The 20,495-nt window shown below is 41.9% G+C and overlaps 1 protein-coding gene across 1 annotated transcript; it reads left to right on the top strand.

The window, feature by feature from the left end:
- Positions 1-956: 956 nt before the first annotated feature.
- On the top strand, positions 957-19,268 carry BBS2 (Bardet-Biedl syndrome 2; the record flags this gene model as incomplete). The annotated part of the gene is made up of 16 exons (XM_010290676.1): positions 957-1,184; positions 1,970-2,095; positions 2,372-2,434; positions 5,472-5,549; positions 7,795-7,899; positions 8,834-8,920; positions 10,227-10,362; positions 12,310-12,449; positions 13,238-13,382; positions 13,950-14,121; positions 15,198-15,327; positions 16,210-16,341; positions 16,876-17,013; positions 17,494-17,606; positions 18,338-18,486; positions 19,120-19,268. Coding segments are annotated over 16 exons (2,049 nt in total), but the record flags the coding sequence as incomplete, so codon positions are not given.
- Between the last annotated feature and the right edge of the window lie 1,227 nt (positions 19,269-20,495).

The following is a 20,495-nucleotide window of genomic DNA, read 5'->3' as shown; positions in this document are numbered from 1 at the left end:
TGGCAGCGGGGAGTTTGCAAAAATGAGCAAGTCGCCAAGGGAACTTACCCATTTCCTAGTGGATAATGGGATTTGTTTCAAGCCGTGGGTTTCTGCGTACCGTTACTGACTAAGCTCGGTTCTGGTAAAGGAAACGGTGCTGAGGTTTCTGTAAACGACGCAAAGACTGCCTTGCGGGAACAGAAGGCGTTGTGTGCGCTCCGTTTGAATTTGAAATACAAACAAACGGGGCTGAAACACAACCAAACTAAAACCAAAACATAGGTTGAAACATAAACCCACAGAGGCATTTCGGTTTCTGTTAAATACAAACATGGTTCATCTGTGATGTTTCCCATCATTATTATTACTTTGATTTTAGAGCCTTTAGGAACAGCATAGACCAAGGGCTTGCTTGAGACACAGACTGGACAGGCCTAAAGCTATTAAGTGTTAATATGGGATCCCATGACTCTGCTCCAGGAAATTACGGTGACTGAATATTGGTCAGAGCAAGAACAAAAACTCCGTTATCACAGGCCCCTTTTTAAGTTAACCATGTTCACCTACAGATGGAGGTTACAGATAGGTACCAGGTAAATTGTCCTAACTGTTTGGGGTTTTTTGGTAATGCTGTTACCAGCTGGGTGTAATTTGTTAAGTTTGTTGTTGTTCCCTTTGGTTTGGTTTTTTGCTGAAGACTTGTCAGTTGCCATTTTCAGAAACAAAACGGAGGTGACACAACTCCACTGGCTGGAGCAGGGTTTTTCCTGCCATGTCCCTTTTTTTGGTATAGTTTAAAACAAAAGAATAACTGTCAGAAACTATTGTCAGCAAAACCCACAGTCTTTTGTCCTCACTTTTGTTGAGTGGATGCCCTTTTTCCTCATCGTGGTTGTGATCCAAACAGTAGTCTTTAATGTTTGTATACAAACAGGTATTTAATAATATTTATATACATATCTTTGTTTCTACAGGTTTTTATTCATAATCCTCATGCCCGAGGGCAGAGAACAAGCACGAATCGAATGGTGCAAAGTAACCAAGATTCTGACATTTCTCTTCTCAACATCAATCAAGGGATCACTTGCCTAGCTTCCGGACTGCTGAACCCTCAGCTTGGTTATGATTGTCTTCTGGTTGGAACACAGACTAATTTATTGGCTTATGATGTATATAATAACTCGGATTTGTTTTACAGAGAGGCAAGTTAATTTAACTCCTTTTTGTAGTGTCTTCATTGTTTTCTTTTTTTCTCTATTCTAAAGAATAACAGTTTTTACATTACTTTGTCAATTATACTTCTGTTCTTTGCATTAGTTATATTACCATATTCGGAACATTTTGCCTTTAGAATATCTGGAATATTTCAAAAGAAAAGTTAAAGTACGAGTGTGATGCATGTCTGTGTATGCATGTGTGAGAGCAAATTTTCGTAAGATGTCATGCATCACCTATGCAAGACCAAATTTTATAAATTTAACAGGCATTCAGAACTCAACTAAACTGATTTTCACTGGTGGAACTTTTTCATCCTCATCTATCCAAGTCACGGTTAGGAGGCAATGGTAGGAATCATGACTTCTATCAAGGAAGCAGAAACTTGAAAAGGCATTGGATTTATGTAACAGTACAACTTCACAGTATGTAGTAAGAGGTTAACTGTCAACATAGGTGCATAACTAGGCATAATAACTTATTTTTTTACTTTGTAACCTTCACCCAAAATAACCTATTGGCCTGACTTCATGTATCATTTAGTTTTAGCCCGTTTGAGAAATGGTTATTGTCGATTTAGTCTTGCCTTACGATTGCAGTGCTATAACTGGCTCCATAAAGAAGGGGTCTGCACATGCAGATTTTACTGCAAGACTCCAACCCATTAGGGAGGAGACAAACATGGTAATGTTGGAAGCTCTCTTTTTGATTTATGTACTCTGATGTCTCCTTCTCTGCTATGTTTCTTTTACCTTTACTGTTTCTCTTGTAGGTTTCAGATGGAGCTAATGCAATAGTTCTTGGAAAACTGGGGGATATTTCATCTCCACTTGCTATTATTGGTGGAAACTGTGCCCTGCAGGGCTTTGATTATGAGGGAAATGACCTTTTTTGGACGGTAAGACTACGCATAATGCTTTTGATGTTATTGCAAGATTCTTTCAATGGCACTAATTACTCTTAATTTTTTTTTTTACATTATAAATATTAATTTGATTGTTGATCTTCCTTAGTTTATCTCAGACCTTAAATTGTATTTTGGCCATGTATTCAGTGCACTCAGGTGTTGTTCGAATGTTGCCTATGTTAATTGCGCTGTTGCAGTTGAGACCATAAAACCAGTTTTGCTGCTGACAACTGTCACCAGTATTGAGGACTGTCTCTCTTGTTTCAGGTTACCGGAGACAACGTTCGTTCACTAGCACTGTGTGACTTTGATGGTGATGGCAAAACCGAGGTTGGTTTGTACCATTTACATGTGAATTCAGCTGTTTTCATGGTCTTGTGGTGAAATTACAATAAAAACTGTTGGGTTATCAAATACAACTGGCTTATAATTGCCGTTAAAGTGATCCCTGTGTGGAAGTTGTTCCTTTTTTGGGCTCCAGTCCCGCAAAGGCATGCACAAATGCTCAGTCCATGTACAGGGAGCAGCACTGGCCTCTGGGACTACCTGGAGCATGTAAAACTAGGTATATCCGGGGTCTTTACAGCATTACTGATTTCCTTTGGATAGATTACCAGCTGTAATGGAAAACCTGCCTTTTTTTTTTTTTTAACTACACCAGGAGAAAGACAATGAAATGCTTGTGATCATTAGTTGCAAGGCTTCTATTTCAGTGGTATTTCTTGAATATGGTTATAAGTACGTTCTTAAATTTCAGAGAAACAACTTGCAAACGTTCTATGTGTAAAAGTAAGCCTTTAAAAAGCTTTGCTGTGGAGAGCTTTACTTAGGATTGGCAAAATCATTAAATTTTTCTTCGTATCCAGTCCTATTTCTTCGTAGCGGCATTGGAAAATGAAATATTATTTGCTATCCTGATTTAAAGTGAAGATAACTTCTAACAAGCATCTTGCTGATATAATGTGAGACAAATAATAGGAAGCAGCTGCCATTCTGAGCATGCAGCCTGCAGGGGATGGATGAAGTTGTGAACTTGTGTGGCACTGTTGTAAATGGTTTTCCATCCTGAATGAATTGAAGGGTCATGCTTATAACTATGAGTGTTTAAGAGAAGTAATGTCTTTCTGGCATATGTCAGATGCAAGCAAATATGATGGTAAATTACCACGCTAAAAATACTTAGTCATCTGTCTTTCAATTTTAATAATAATTTCTTAAGCTTTTCTGTTTAGTTCCCCAAAAATCCTCGTTTGGAATGTTTACTTGGACTATGTAATGTTTACAGTGATGTGTAAAGGGCCTCTACACCTTTTGTGTGCTTTTTATAAATGCTGAACTGATGTAGACCCTTTGCTTGATTGGGATCTTCAGGAAGTGAAAAAGTTTCAGGTTTTCATATCAGTTTCCTCACAGCTTCTCTTAGGGTGTTTTTTTTTTAACGTGCTGAGAGGTGGTTATAGAAAGTGGAGACAGTGCATAAAGATTCAGAAACCAGGAAACTGATCTATGGTACTAACTGTAAATGTTTTGCACTTGTGCTTCTAAGTGTGTTTGTTTTGTTTTGTTTTTCTGCTTGGGAAAGGTTAATTTTCAATAGTTGGTGTAATCTGATGCTACTTTGATTTAAGCAGAGTTGGATGCATTATCCAACTAACTTACCCTGCCAGTTAGCCCAGCATGCATTTGCTGAGATTTTTTTTTTTTTAGGATTCTTTTTAATCTTAATTATCTAGGTGATTCTTTTTATCTTTCCTTTTTTTCCCTCCCAGTGGTTTGTTTTATTATTTGTGGCTTTTGTGAAACTGCCTCTGGTTTCAAGCTAAAGTTCTGAGAAAATGCACAGGAACATCTTTTTAAATTGTTGTTTATCACTTTGTGTCTTACCTGATAAATGGTTGTGCTAGCTTCATTGCCGTTCTTCCTGCCCCGGTAAAAACGTGTCTATGTTTAAAATTGACTGATTTTAAAAGCGCATTAATATACTTCTGTCATTTACTAGCTAACAAAACTAATTTGTTGTAGTCACTGTCTTTCTCAGGATTTTAGATTGATTTAGATTACTTTCTCCCATCTTGCCAAAGGCTTGGGGGAGAAAAACTTTTTCCTTGCTTTTTCACATTCCAGTCCAGTGGAATGAAAGTCATTGAGGTGGACGAGTTGACTCAAACTAAATGAAAAAAAAACCCCAAAAACTTCTAGGCACCTCTGGGAAATGCAGTTTTTAGCTGGTGGTTGCGACTCGTCAAGAAATGTGTACCTCTTACATATGTTATTTGTTGTAAATTATTTCAGTAGCTAGAGTAAGCTTAGCTTGGTGTAGTTTAGTTTGTCATAATTTGAAGCATCTTTACCTTGGAAGAAATCAAGCCTTTAATCTTTTTAAAAATCCAACTTAGATATGGGTTAGATATGGGTTTATGTCTATTCTGTCAAGTAAAGATGGAAAACTAATCGGTTCCAGTGGGGAAAGGTTTTACAAGGTTTTCAACTTTCCTTTATAATTCTGTTTGTCATTGATTTGATGGATGACTTTATGGGCAAGGCACTAAGCAGATCTTTTCCTTGGTTGCTCAATTGCCAAAATAGAAGCCGTGAATTGTCACCATCTTTAGAAAGCGCATTTCCACGAGGCTTCTTTTCAGTTAATACCTTCTACCTGCTCAACTAGGAAGCAGGAAAAGAACTAAGATGTAAGAAACAATAAGGAATGAGAATGCAGAAAACCCAGTTCACTGCTTGTGTCGTACTTGTGAAAGGCCGTTCTACCCATGCTTTGCAGTAGTGGCAGCCATCATTTAGGTTGGAATAGCCGTGGTGGTTTGATACTTGGATTCATGGGTTTTGAGTTTTTCTTAAATGAGGGATGTTCAGTGCTAAGCAATGATTTTTTTTTTCCAGCTGTTTACTCACAGGCTAGTAACTGGGAATCGCTGTTTCCCTGAACCCATGTACTACAAGTCAGAACTGACCTGCAGGTCTCCTGCTCCAACGCAGGCAATGTAGTATTTTTGATGTGTATTATTGCAGTTATGAATGATAACAGTGAATCTTTTACAGTAAGAAAAGAGCGTAACCCTGATGTTCCAAAGTATCTTTTCTCATTCCTACCCCAGATGTTTCACTACGTTTTGTAGAGTCTAGCTTGACAAAAAAATGTACAACTAATACTTGATCAAGGGGAGACTTCTGAAATCGTGTCTTGACAGAGGGTGCCTTTTGTTCCACTGTCAACTTTTCATACAGCTGTTAAAACCTCATTGTTGCTGAACTTGGAGTATTTATTTGTCCTCTGGGTCCTGGAGTATGTCCTTTTTATTTCCTTAGCTTGAATAACTATTTTTAAGGTAGACTTTATTTTTTTTGCTAGCTTCTTGTTGGCTCTGAAGATTTTGACATCCGGGTGTTTAAAGAAGATGAGATCGTGGCAGAAATGTCAGAGACAGAGGTACATTACTTCTAGCTAATGTTTATTATAATTGCTGATGGAGCTGAAAGTATTGTGTACTGTAAAGCTTCTCTGGCTACTCTGGTTCAGATTTATTGTGTAGTTAAATAGTTACTTAACCATTTAGCACAGTATCTACTCTGCTAGAACTGCAAAAGTTAGAGTTTAATAATGTCTTTCATCATGCATGGGTTTTTTTACTTTGTTTATTTACAAACCTTTCACCAGGTTGAGAAAAGTAACTATTGCTTGACTGAAAGTCAGGGCCCTGTCCAAAGGTGGTTAAGGTTACTGGATTGTGGTTGAGGCCCTTGGTGCCTTCTGAGCAAAAGAATGTCTTTCTCCAGTTTTCCTCAAATGCATTGACACAATCATGATGAAGTAACTTACCCCTGTGTGTATCCACAGTACATGGCAGGGTAGAAGGGGGTTGCCCAGGCAAAACAGGAGGTTTTTATTGCAGTTGGAGGTACGCGCTGGGTGTAGAAACAGAGCTGCACTTTTGCAGAGCCTAAAGTGGAATATGGGGCAGATAGGTTTTCAGAGGCATAACCAAAAGGTGTGGGAATTGCTTTTTAGCTTAAGAACTGAGAGATCCCCACTGTTAAATTTTGGTTGCTTGGAAGGGAGAAAAATACCCTTACCATTGCATTTAGGAGTTTTCTTAGCCTTCTCATGGTGCTTCTGCGCCCAGGGTAGAGTAAGGACACACCACAGACCTTTGTCCTTGAAGACCTGAGGTCTCCCCACCACCCCAGTTGTGACTAAAAGGCTTAGTTAGCCATTAAACCACTTACGAAGAGCTATAAAAGGCAAATCCAGGGCAGTGTTCTAGGAAAGAAGCTATTGCTGTAGCTAGAATTAGAACTGGGCCTGTAATACGTTCTGCTGTCTGTACAGTAGCCAGTCTAGAGTCCTGTTGTGATTTCTAGTTAAAGGGAAGCTAAAGGTCCATCACTCTCTTGTACGATTTATTTCCAGACCCACAGTAGAATTGTTTTAAATCCACACCTGCAGAGCCTTTAGAGGCCTGTTGGAATCCTACTGTTCTAATTTGAAAGGGCACAGCTGCACCTAAACCTTTCCTGTAAGAAGGTAAATGCAGGGAACAATGGCTTTATACATGGTGCTTGTTTGGGAAGACTTCAATAGTTTGCATTTTCTGTGTTTAATCACTTACTCTTGGTGAAACTGAAACCGTAGACTGTTGTGATTCTTGAATTTATAAATGGACAATCAGGTATTACAGGGAGTATTGCTACCTTTGTGAGTTTGTTGCTGGGGTCTTCTGTCCTTGCTGGGTGCTTGTAATTTGGAGGGTGTTGTTACCTGGGAAAGGCTTTGGAGAGATCTGTCAGATGGAAGGGTTAAGGGTTTGGAAACCATGTTTTATGGTAAAAAAAAATCAAGGAGCAGTCAGCTGACTTTAAGAAGTTTGTGAAGGATTTAATTTGAAGAAGTCTTCTGTGCTACGTTGTACAAAAGACCAGACAGACAATTGCATTTGTTCCTCCTGACATTAAAATCTCTAGTCTTAGTGTGTGGAAAAACCTGCATTTCCAAGCACTGGGAGCCCTAGCTCAATGAAGAGTTGTAAGGTAATGGGTCTTAAAAGGAGTGAGAAACGGGCTGAGTTATGGCTCTCGGGTCTTTCCCTGGAGCTGTTACTTGATTCAGTAAGGTAATGCCTAGCCTGATGTTCTAACTGTGTTCCAGAAAAAGTCCAACTGTGGGAGCTGTTAATTTTTATCTCACTAATTTTGGGCAAAGGCTTTCTACCAAAAATATCTCTAGGGCTTTCCCAGCCTATGTAATGTTGAACTCCTTAGCATCCTCAGCTCCTGAAGCTTTAAGGAATGTTGTGTGTTTGGAGTAGGTTTTCCATGATAATGTGTTTGCAGCAGTGATGACCACAGGAATCCCATGAGCAGTGGTGTTGCTGCTTGTGGTAGGAAATACCTGGTCAAAGTACACAGTTTAAAGGCAATTCTGCAGTCTTTGCTGAAGTGTATCTTAGCGCTGGCAATGCCGCTTGTGTGAGGAAAATCCTACAAGGCCTTTGGTGATTTCAAACTGATTTTTAAAAATAGTTACTTCAGTATTTAATGCTTCCTACAATAGACTTATTTACCATTTAAGTAGTTAAGGTTCCTATGATGGAGAGATTTTGTAGTCTGTTCTCTGTTACATGAAGGTGCAGAATTTTTCACTCCTTATCCTCCCTCTCCCTTCTTTCCCCCTCAAGACTATTACTGCACTTAGCCCCATGTACGGCAGTCGATTTGGCTATGCACTCTCTAATGGGACGGTTGGAGTTTACGACAAGACAGCCCGCTACTGGAGGATTAAGGTTAGTCCAGTGCTGGAATATCATCACTGAAAGCTTGAAGACTGCTAGATTTAGTACCTAATCTCAGGTCGTTCCAATGTTATCCTGACTCCTTAGATGAATTTGAAATTTTCTGTGAAGCATAGCACTTAATGTAATTTTGTTATTACAAAACCTATTTTTATAGATACATGCAAAATTAATACAGTGTCTGCTCCTTCAGTGCTTTTGGGACTATTGGCGATGGCTTAAACAACAGCAAAACAATCATACAACTAGAACTAGGGATGCTTCAGCTTCGCCAAGTTGTTTAAGCAACAGAAATGCAATAGAGAAATTTAAGTTCACTGTTAGAAAATGGCTCTGGCTGTATTGTTGAATCAATAAACTTTTTCAGAGACAGAGTTAATCTTGCATTGTCTATGTTTGAAGTTTAATTTTTTGCATCGAGCAGTTTGCTGCTGCTGCAAATCATATTGACAAGATCCTTTCCTGATGCTCATTTTAATATTCTTAATAAAACTCAGAACAGTCTATTTAATAGTGATAAGAGAAGGGATTCCTTAAGAGGTGCCAGGAAGAGGCTAATGGCTTTCCACAGTGGTCTCATTTTACGACAATGTTGAAGCCCCGATTATGTTTTTTTTCCTAGAGAACTTGGCTTTTTCCGCTTTGCTTTTCTGAGTTCTAATCATCTGCTTGGATGGAAAATGTATTTAAAGGAAAGATCAGGTCCTTTGAGAGCAGTGGAGCCGATCTGCAATGCAAGGGCTAAGACTTCAGAGATGTGTGACCTTACAGATAGTGATGCTCAAACTTCCTGTTAAGAGTCATTTTTCTATTCCTTTCTGTCATCTCTGTAGCCTCACACTCCTGTGTCCTAACGTGTTTCAAGCATATGTAATTTAGAAAACATACCCAGGCTTAATTTGTTCTTTTTTCTTTCTGTCCTCAGTCGAAGAACCACGCAATGAGCATACATGCATTTGACCTGAACTCTGATGGTGTATGTGAGTTGATCACTGGCTGGTCCAATGGGAAGGTGAGTTTATACAGGGGGGGAAATGAGGAGCTGTAAATCTGGAAGCTGTGTTTGAACAAGGCTGTTAAAGTGTCTGCAGGAGAACAGCCAAAAAAAATTAAAAAGGCTGTTGAAAACTGAGCACTGAAGAGCTATTGCAGTAAACCTCGTTTGGCTGGCGAATCCTGTGCCAAGTGCAAGATCAGAGAAAAGCTGCTTCCTCTGCGTAGCTGGGAGTCAATTCCTAAGGTGTGGTGAGTTGTTTCCATGGTAAAAGAGATCCTATGCTATGTCCTAGAGCTTGAGTGTCTCTTCAGCTGTGTCTTGAGCACATGTTAATAATCCTCTGCAATGTGTTCCTGAATGTTCTCAGACTACAGGCAAGGCAAAGCGGTTATGTAACAGGAGAGCAGCGTCAGTCTGGACTATGGCAGGATTAATCAAGCGTTGTTTAATTTTATGTAAAGGCATTCTATACAGCTCAGTCCTAGTCTCTTAAGCCTGTTGCTTGGTATTCCCCTTTGCCAGAAATTACTGTTCTACCTTCCAAATCTCTCATGGTTTGCCAGTTCTTTTTTTTGTAAAGCTATGCTTCTTTCTTCACACCTCTCATTACTCTCATTAGCCTGGGGAAATTTAATTAACTTCATATCAAGCTGGCAGTTTGGAGCCCAGATATGTTGTAACTTACGTTGGATTAGGTGTAGAACATTGTTAAAGTAAAGCAAGGAGAGATTCTCTCCCCCCTTCCCCCCCTCCCTTTTTTTTTCCCCCCTGTTCTTTTCCACTGGCAGTCTCTATCCTGCTTGTTGGTCTGAAACAGTCCTTAGCTCCTAGAAGGAGTAATGCTGGGTTCTGTGCTTTGGAAAAAGACACACTGCACAGAACTGAGCTCCCCTCTCTGTTCTTCTCCAGTGAAAGATATTGTGGTATTTGTGTATAAAAATAATTCATCAGACACAGACTGCAGCTAAGAGAAGAGATTGTAAATATTGCATTGAAGTTATTTCTGGTTTAGTCCCATCATTGCTGCATTCATGTGTGCATAACCTTCCCAATGCAGGCTTGCTGTCCCCTTCTTTCCTTCTTCCCTTCTTGTAACTTAAGGAAGCTCTGAAGAGCAGTTCCTTCTAGCTGAGTCTGTCCAGAGGTCATTTCTTGACAGTATTCTTTCATGTGTGGTGTTCTGATCCACAGAGCTGCAAGTTCACCCGCAGTTCCGTGAGTGGAGCTGGCTTTCAGTTAACAGCTCGGAGTACAGCATGACATATATTTTGGAGTTAGCTTTTCTGTTCATGCTGTGCCTTGGAACTCTTTGTTGTTCCAGGTTGATGCACGCAGTGACCGAACTGGGGAGGTTATCTTTAAGGACAACTTTGCTTCCTCAATTGCAGGAGTGGTGGAGGGGGATTACAGAATGGATGGGAGCACCCAGCTAATCTGCTGTTCAGTTGACGGTGAAGGTAAGAGCATTGTTCAGGATGTTAATTTAATACACAATAATATCAGGCACATCACATCATCTCGGATTAGCTAAACGTTGCTTCGGTTCTGTAGGCATTTTTAAGTGCCAAATTCCCTTCGCTTTATGCGAAGTTAAGGGAATTCTGAGTTACGCTATCTGCAAACAGGATTTTGAATATTGCCTTCCCTGTGATAATCAGCATGTGTTTCATTATGATCCAAGAAGCCGTCAAAATTATTTGCCTAACGGAAGAAGTCCCATCCTAATAATGCGAAGATAACTATATTCAGTACAGACTGTGGTTCTTTGGGCAACATTATTGTAGATGAATGTATAGGAAATCTTTTTTCCTATATGTGATAATTCTGTGGTTGCTTTACAGTGGGTAAAGGGATTTAGGGAGCTAAGGGTGTGTGAGTTTTGGTTTTCTTCTAAAGATGAATAGTTTTTATATTAGAAATGTTAGATGTTTACAGCCCTTTGTTTCCTGGAACATGCTATCCTGAGACTGGAGAACTGGTGGATTTATCCCACCATGCATTCCAGAAGCCAGACCTGGTTACTGTGAGTAGAAACGAATACGATCACGGATTATTTAAATAAGCTCAGCATGAATTTACAGGGATGGCTTCAGGAAAGACACTGGTGTGATTATCCGACTGCTTGGCGTCAGTGGCTCGAGACAAGCAGGTCTGGCACAGCCCATTTGGAACAAAAGCCTGTCCTTGTTAAATAGCATGGTGTTTTGCTGTTTGTCTTAATCACAAGCTTTGGGGTTGTGCCACGCTTGGGCCTCAGCATATAAACCTTCTTCCCAAGCTTACAGAAGGGGAACATCGTACACAGTTCTGAAGATACCTTGTCCTGGCAGAGCTGTGTAGCTTAATATCACTGAACATGATCATGCTTTTCTGATGGGTACATCATAAACAAACCTCGGCATGACGGGTATCCTTGTAGGCTGGAGCCTTTAGGTGTTATTAAATACTAATAGCCCTGTTGTTGGGATTATATGGACAACGCATTCTCACAGTCCTTTTCATTGGAATTCTCTTTAGGGCCAGCATCCTTTCACATGAGGGGTGCTTCTGTGTTTCAGTGTATTTTCTGTCTTGCGCCCATTTTAAATGAGCGGTTCACTCAGAAATAACAAAGCGGGTCCTTTCATCGGAAGACAGTGTGCCTGCTAAATGCTTTTCAAGTTCCCTGTAACTTTTTACTGGGGTTACATAGTCAGGCAGCATATTCTTTGCAGATATAAGATTTTTGTCCCTGGCTTTCATTGTCAGCTACAACCAGAGCATACAGCCCTAGAGCAAAAATGGAAGTTTATAGCAGGTGTCACTGTCTCATCATCTGTTCAGCTTTTCTGTCTCCACAGGCAGTTGGAGATATTTCCATAACCCTGTGCTCCACTGGGCTACTGGGAAACAGGTCTTATCCCCTGAAGTGAAGTATCCCTTGATTTGGGGGAAAAATAATGTGGGTAGATCTTGTTTACTGGCTGACTGACAGTGACTTACAGTCACCTCCAGACAGTACCAACTCCTCTGACCAGCTCTAGAAATGCAGGTACACATTTTATTAGTTTTGCATAATTGCAAACTTGCCTAAGCAGCTGAAAGAATGATTGCATTGGGAATCCTCTCGCAAAAGGACCAGGCACTGCACTTGTCTGGTCAGGTGAAGACAGCTTAAAGCCAGGTTGGAAATTCACCTTTTTTCTTTTTCTGAATGTGCGTTTCTCTTGTCCTGATCACCAGGAAAATCAAAGCGTCTGCAGGTGTAAATCAATGCTCAGGTTTTAAGGTAAGTGGTTCTGGCTAAAGACCAGAATCAGTGGCTGCTGCTGAGGTGGTACAAAGGGGTCTTGTTAAAGAAACTAAAGTTTTGGGGAGACTGTGAAAAGCTTTGCTGAAATTGGCTGTGTTTTGTTTCTGTGCAGTCCGAGGCTATCTGCCAGGAGGTGAGGAGATGAAAGGAAACCTCATGGATACAAGTGCTGAGCAGGATCTGATCCGAGAACTTAGTCAAAAGAAACAAAATCTGCTGCTGGAATTAAGAAATTATGAGGAAAATGCAAAGGTACTAATTAAACAGTGTGTAGGGCCAAGAAACACCTTCCTATTGCTATAAATCCAGAGTAATCTGGGAAGCGGTCGTGGGGCAGTCCAGACAAGTCAGAGCTGTAACCTGTTAGGATGCAGCGAGATTGTCTACTAGGGATTCCTGCTTCTGTATCTGGCTTGCTCCTTGTGCAAGTTCAGAACTTGCTTCTTGTATTTTAATAAGTAACATTTTCCTTGCTCCTTTGTCTTGCCAGAGTAGTTGTGTTTGGACCTGGATTCTGTTCAGCCCTGTGCTTTAGGTTATGACTACAAATTGTAATTGCCAATGCATGAACCAACTCCGGGGTCAGAAGGGATTGTTTGAGAGGATCAGGTGAATGGGAGCACTGCCAGGGTATAGGAAGTGCAGTTGTGGCTTGACGGTAGAGGTACAGAAATAAAGAGCTTTGGAAAATAGTCTGAGGAAAGTGCAGACTCGTATTTGAACAGTAAATGACCGCCATAGCAAAAGCATGGAATTACAGAAGCTTGTGCTTAAAACTGAATAGATGTTAAGTGCTTTTCTGTATAAAGGTTTGGGTATAGAGCTGGGCTCCACTGACAATAAAGCACTTTAACAAACGGTAGCACAGTTTGTTAAATGCCTAATCCAGCCACTGTTCATAGCAATGTGAAGTGTTGGGGAATTGCTGTAATACGACCTTCTCCTGCAAGAAAAAAGAACTGACTAATGTGTATGTTTTCTACGTTGTTTGAATTAATATCTTGAAATTCTGATACTGAAGGGTGTGTGTTTTGCAATAGGCTGAACTGAAAACTCAGTTGAAGGAAGCTGATGGGCAGAGAGGTGTAATTCCGGCAAATACCCAACTCCAGACAGCCCTCTCAGTTAATCTGGGCTCTGACAGTCAGCCTGCCCATGTGGAGCTGTGTATTTCCACCACAAATGGTGAGTGGTAACCTGCAACTATTGACATTCATTTCATGTAAATTCATGCAAACATTTAGTTATATTTAGCTGATGATTTGCCTGTCTCCCCTTCATTGTCTCTAATTTCCCCTTTGTGGTTGCTTTCCTTTCACAAAGTTTTGAATCAAGCTGTGTTCCTTTGATGGGTCTCAGGGTAGAGGAGTTTGACGGAATTTGTTTCTTGTTATGTGTAATTTTCCAAGGCAATTAACATTTAACGTGGACGAAATGAGTCTTGGTGATCCCTGCAACACTCCGTGTGTTGACTTTAAACATTAACCTACAGCCATGTTAGTGAGGGTGTTGCATGAATGCAGCTGGACCTCAGCTGGCTTTACATGCCAACTGGCACTACCCCAAGATAGCAAATTCACCTAGCACCATGGGTGCTGAGGATGCGGTCAGGTCCGCTGTTCATCTGGGATATTTTAACAAGTCAGAGGAGGGGCGTAAAGAATTGACTCTGTTTAATTCTGAAAACAGTGGTGGTTTGTTGCCAGGGGACAGCTGTTAATTCAGGAACTGCTTTTTCTTCCTGTTGCTAAGACACAATCATCCGTGCTGTGCTGATCTTTGCTGAAGGCATATTTGAGGGAGAGAGCCACGTGGTACACCCCAGTCTGCAGAACCTCTCTGGTTGTGTTCGCATTCCCCTTAGTCCACCCAAAGACGTCCCTGTAGATTTGCACATCAAAGCCTTTGTGGGTTATAGGAACAGGTGAGTTTTCTGTTGTGATCTTTGCTGGTCTCCAAGCTAACTGTGTGCCCAGGAAGCAGCAATGATGTGGCTTCATGGTTGTCCCATGGGAAGTGCACCGTTAATTTCCTGGTGCTCCACTTCTCTGTGTTACTGGAAGGGGAGCTGGAATGTTTTCTTAAAAATACTCTTGCACCTGTGATGCTAAGCCCTTCTCCAGACAAAGTCTAAATGCTCTGGAGTCACTGCGACCTGTTGTGCTCTGGCTCTGCCTTTAGTGGAACAGTGAGCTTTTCTTGTCCGAGAGTTGCCTTACTGTAGGTCTCTGGAGGGAGCCGGGAGAGGCAGAGGCTGTGTCCAGGCTGCTGGCTCTAACTGGCTGCCTCTCCAGCCACTTAGAGAACGGCCCTGCCTCCCCAGCCACTTAGAACAGTGGCTGCTCTGGACAAAGTACTTGAGCAGCCCTGGAGGCACAGTGGTGTCTTTCAAGCTACTAAGTAACTTTGAACCCATTTGTCTTCAGGGCAAGTAGAAAGTAGCATGTACCTGATTTCAACACAACACTTTTCCGGTTTTCTGTAGAAATAAAATGTCTCTTCATATACACTTGACACCAGCTTTCTCCCTGCTTGCATCTGCTGGAACTGGCGGTGCCCCAGGAAGCAGCCTCCTTTCCCTGAACAGGGAGATACATTTTGAGAGCTAGCCAACCACTGCAGAAAGAACGTATGGGACTGAATTTCCTTTTTGTTCTTTCTGTTTGTCTTTATTATTGCTTTGAATAAGACTTCACTGAACCTGTAAAGAAAACATTCAGTCACATAGTAAGATCTTAAATATGTTAGTCTAGAAAATATATTTCACTGGAAGGACAATGGAAAATGTATGCAGTAGGGAGGAATCATTCAGCCTCGTGACAAGATAAGCCTGGAATTTCCAAGTTCCAGTGTTTTTTCTGGGAAACAGTAAGCAGCTGATTACATAGCTGGAAGCTGCTAATGTCAGTAGCCAGCTAAAAATGGACCAGGAACCGTTGCAGTAGGTGAATCCCTGGTACATTAGTAACTGCCTCTGTTTTCCCTTTGGATTGCTTCCAGCACACAGTTCCATGTATTTGAGTTAACAAGACAGCTTCCCCGCTTTTCCATGTACGCCCTGAGCAACCCAGACTCGGCCACGGAGCCGCTGAGCTTTGTCAACTGTACAACGAATGAGAGGCCGCAAAGGGTGAGGTTCTGCTGTGCTTCCTATTTCCCAGTCCTGCGTACAGATACTGCAGGTGGAGGGCTTGCAGTTAGCTTGAGATTTCCGAGAGCAAAGGAAAAACCATGCAGTGAACTGCACTGCTGGCCTTTGGAGTTTGTGTATTACAACTTGACTCTGCTTTTTTTTTCCTTCTTTAGAAGATGCCTCAATTGAGGCATTCCCTGCTTCAGGAATTCCTGCAGCTGCAGGAACAAGTGGCCTGAGAACATGAGGCATTTCAGATCTTACATTATTTATTGTGTCACGATTGATGGAATGCCAGCAGCAGGAGCTCTGTAGTGAGGGATGAATTTTGTAAACGAGCAGGGAACAGGAAAAAGGCAGCACAGTGCCCAGATAATGGCTCAGTTTCACAACAGATGAGCAGCAGTGCTGTAGATTTGGTTCTAAAAGATCTGCATCATGGGATGGCAGTAATTAGAACTGGTCATTTCCCTCATAACTGTAGGGCTCTGCTGTATTTACATGACCTTTACTGCATTAAATGGCCAAGGCAAAAACCGAGATGAAACGAAACTTTCCTTTAAATTCTTGCAGTAGAACCAAGCCTTGCTTCCCAGCTTTCTTTGGTCTCCAGGCCTGGGCTTTTGTTTTGACCTTGGGCTGTGGTCTCTGGTTGCTTGATTTGATTTTCTTGCAAATATTCAACTTCGGAGCAGGGAGTCAACTGCCCCCTTTCTAACAACTTCATGATGTGGGCTTAGGGCATGAAATTTAGTAAATGAAATTTCCAAGGTACCCTGAACTGAGAGCCCTGGTGCATGTCGCATGCAGGGACATCACGTGGTTCTCCAGGCTTTCCACCCAGGAGATGGCTGATGCTCTTCCTTTTATTTTCGCAAGGTTGTTATGTGGCTGAATCAGAGCTTCTTGCTACCAGAGGATGCAGAGTTTCGGAGTGCTCCCTTTCAGGTTTGCTTCACTTCCCTTCGTAATGCAGGACAGCTCTGCATCAAAATCAAGCCCGGTGGAGAGGTGAGTACCTTCATGGTCAAGGGGAACACCTGTTTAATTATACTCCACTGAAACTTAAGGGTGGTGCCAACATGAGGAAGTAAAAATGGAGGAGGAGTGAACAGGTAGAGGAAGTACTCATGTTTTATGGATGTTTTTGGAAACTTTTGGGTCTGTTTACTGTTAGTGAGTAAAATTCCAGGGCCAGTTAATGAAGAAAACAGCTTAGCCTACAGATCTGTAGGAACGTATTTGTTCCCACACAGAGTGGTTTCGGGGAGACACAATTTGAGGCACAAAGGCTGCCTGTAACTTTTGCACTGGTCCTGTACACACAGATGCCTCTTTGCCCCAGGCCTGAATGAAAGCCCCTTTGAAATCAGAGTCTCCTTATCTGCTTAAAGCCGTAGAGCTTGCTCATGCAACAATTTTGCCTCTTGATAGAATGAACTGCTTTGAGCCTGAGTAACCGTTGGAGGGGCAGTCCTGCCGGGCAGTTCTGGGAGATGTTTTGGCGTGGAAGAGCGCTGAAGTGCATTCTTTCCTTTCTGACAGATTTCCATCAACACAGATGATATTGATCTGGCTGGTGACATTATCCAGTCAATGGCCTCCTTTCTGGCCATTGAAGATTTGCAGGTAGAAGCAGATTTCCCTGCGTACTTTGAGGAGCTGCGGAAAGTGCTGGTCAAGGTGAGAAGGCATCGGGCATTTCCAGATTGTCAGCTAAGCAGTCGTTGGGGGCATTTATGTGACAGGATCTCTAAACTGCTTTATGTCCTTCGTGCAAATCAGCCAATGATGGCTTGCTGCATATTCTGTGCAAAGACGATGAGACACCCTCAACTTCCTCATTATTTTTTGTTCTGTGGAACGGGCCCTTGGTCCCCATGAGTTGATTGTTCAGAATAACGTAACTGTGTTGCCTGGGGGATTGAGCTGTGGATTTGGGCTGTGGATTAAGGCCTGTATCTCAGCCTGATCACCCCTTTCTGGGGACAGGGTACCTCCCCCATGGCCAGGGGGTGAGGTGAAGGAGACTGGTCCCAGGGATGTTGGTAGGTTCAGTTGGGATGTTATTTCCTATTCCACTGGGCCAAGGTTTAGCTTAAACAATTACCTGTACGCCCAGAGTGCCGGGGGCCCTTTCTCATGACTGTTTGCCTTGGACAGGTGGATGAACACCACGCGGTGAATCAGAGGCTCACTGCCGACATGGCTGAACATTCCAACCTCATCCGCAGCATGCTGGTTCAGGCAGAAGACGCACGACTCCTGGGAGATATGTGAGCAGTTGCTGCTTAGCTTGTGTGTTTTGGGTTTAGAATGGCCAGCCTTTGCTTTTCAGGCAGAAAAGAGCACAAAAACCCATGTGTGTCGTATAGGGGTTGCCTAGTTAAAACTCTTAATGTGGAGTTAGTACTTTTGCTGGTTCCACCATGAGCTCTTTTTGAGCCTTGTCTTATGCTTTAGGTAGAAAACCAGTCTGGGGAAGACAAAAGGGCAGAGGTAGGGGCTTAGCATGGAGAAGGTGGGGTGAATCAACCAACCTTGAGATGGTGAGACAATTAGAAAAGATACAGTAAGGCAAGAAGGTGATAAAAGCTATCTGTGGTGTGTGAACTTTTGAGAAACAAAGAAAGAAATTGCAGGTGTCAGTCCTTTGACTTGCTTCATTCTCTTGCTAATGTCCTACCTTTACTGTCGAGAGCAGCAGTAAAGAGGTCGGAGCTAATGCAGACCAGTGTTACTTTCACTGGGGGAAGTGGCATCTCCTCCTTGGGTTGCTGGATAAAATAACTGCAAAAATAAACCATTTTTTTCCTTGTAAGATAACGAGTATAACCAAAATGTCCAGACAAGTCTGTTGCGTTGTAGCTGACAGACATACTGATAGACATGCGGGTAACCGTGGTAGCCATCACAACTGTGTATCGCTACAGCTTTGTATCGACCAACGAGGAATGACTTTCTTGTCCCCAGAGATGCAAATAACTGGACTGAATTATTCCCCCAGGAAAAACATGAAGACACGGTACATCGAGCTGTATGATCTTAACAGAGATTTAATAAATCAATACAAAATTCGTTGTAACAATCACACGGAGCTGCTGAACAATCTGAAAGCTGTGAATCAGGCAATCCAGAGGGCTGGGCGATTACGTGGTAAGTGTGTGTGTTTGGAGGAGTCTTGGACCCCACTGAGGTGCGTAAGATGTGTTTCAGAGGCCACCTGGGTTAGTTCAGGACAAGCGACTTGAGGATTTTTGGCCTGAAGCTAAACTGAGTAGAAGTCGTCTTTCATTTTTCAGTCCTAGCCCATTGCCTGTGACAGTGAACTCTGTGAGTGTCCAGTATCATCTGGGATCACAGTTTTAGAAAGAACAGTTGAAAACAGTGGTATAGAAATGACTAGTTTCACTGCACACAATTTAAAAAACATTTTTAAAGTACTGTTTCTGTTCTTTGTTTATAATTCTGCTTAAAAAAAAGCTATCATCTTAAGCAAGGCTGTTTATTATTAGTTCTGTAGGTCTTTGAGGAAGGAGGTATTTTTGTTTGTGTTTATAGCATCCCCCTTTCAACAAGCCCTTTAAGCGCTACAGAAAATACTTCTTTAAAGAAAGGAGGTTTTTTTTACATATTAGAAAAAAAGGTGGCACTTCACCATGTATTTATAAATACTTGAAAGAAACCCCAAAATTTTGAGGCTAGACCTAATAAATATTTTTACCAGTTTCTTACTCAGTAACTGAAGTGTTTTTTTTTTTCTTTTCTTTCCTTTTTTACTCTTTACAGTTGGCAAGCCTAAAACACAAGTGATCAGTGCTTGTCGGGATGCAATAAGAAGCAACAACTTTAACATGCTGTTCAGGATAATGTGTGTGGGGACAGCCTCTTCTTGATGTGACTGGTGGCACAGCAGTTGCACAGAGGCAGTGTTTCCATGCGGCGGGCAGATAACCACTTGTCATTACTGATCTGTTAATTCAGTCCCCTACTCCCCTGTAGGGTGAAGTAATTGCAAAGGTAGCATTTTAGTTAAGCCATCAGGCGATAAATGTTATTATGCAGGCCAAAGGACAGCAAGCTTCGCAAAGAAAGCATCGGAGTTTAAGTGCGGATGTGATATTTATGCAAGACAGAGGTACGACCTTGGAACAGTTATTTTTCTTACAGTAACTTATTTACGTGTTTTAATATATTTTGTAGTTAAGGCGTTTGCCTTTTCCATTAAAACATAGGCTGGTTTGACTGCCTTTTGGTCTGATTTAGTTGGGGAGATGCATACAGTTAAGTTTACTTCTTGAAAAAAAGAAAACAACCAAATGACTTTTCTGGGTTTGCTGTGTAGTCTTAAACTCTCTGTGTCGGAGAATCCCGAGTTTCATTGCAGGGATGTGCTGCTTTCTAGCTAAACTGCAATTCAGCGCACTAGAAGCACCAAAGGGATAACACCTCCGTGCTGGCTTTTAAGCCAGAAAGTCTTTGAAAGCTGTTCAGTTCCATGGTTCATGCAGGGAGGAAGCAGTCTGTTTCATATCCGACACTTTACCCACACCTGGATTGAAGGAAGTTTTGCTTCCAGCTACTGGTTCTGTGCTGCTGCTGGAAAAAACTGCAGATGCTGAGGTGGGCAAGGATGCATTTCAGGAAAAACAAAAACAAACCACACACCCACCAAGCTGGTGCATACTTACGAAGAGCTGGCAGTATTTAACGGGATCTAAAAAAGAAGGTATTGAACAATCTCTTGGCTCCTGGCTCAAACCTGTTTATTAATTGTGGGATCTCTTAGAATTGCATTAAAGTATTACAGTAAGGCTGTATCTTAGATCTAAAGATACTTTAGAACCTTTGCCAAAGCAAATTTCTTCTAGAAGCTAAAAATATCCTGCACAGAATGGAGCTTGGGCCCCACTGCTCCTAGCTCCTGTGCTGTTCATCCCATCTAGCACTGTATGGATCAGTGTTTGCAGCGTGGGCAGGGAGGAGGCACTCCACCTCTGTGCAGCAAAGTTTTTGGGTAGCTTCTTGGGGCTGCCGGGAGCATTCACATCCTGTGGTCTGTCTCTTACTTGCTGTGGTGGGTTGACCCTGGCTGGAGGCCACCAAAGCTGCTCGCTCACTCTCCTCCTCAGCTGCACAGGGGACAGAAAATACAGCGGAAGGCT

This window comes from Phaethon lepturus, unplaced genomic scaffold (assembly GCF_000687285.1).
Source record: "Phaethon lepturus isolate BGI_N335 unplaced genomic scaffold, ASM68728v1 scaffold2277, whole genome shotgun sequence".
Lineage (NCBI taxonomy): Eukaryota > Metazoa > Chordata > Aves > Phaethontiformes > Phaethontidae > Phaethon > Phaethon lepturus.
This window is presented reverse-complemented; position numbering and strand designations above follow the sequence as displayed.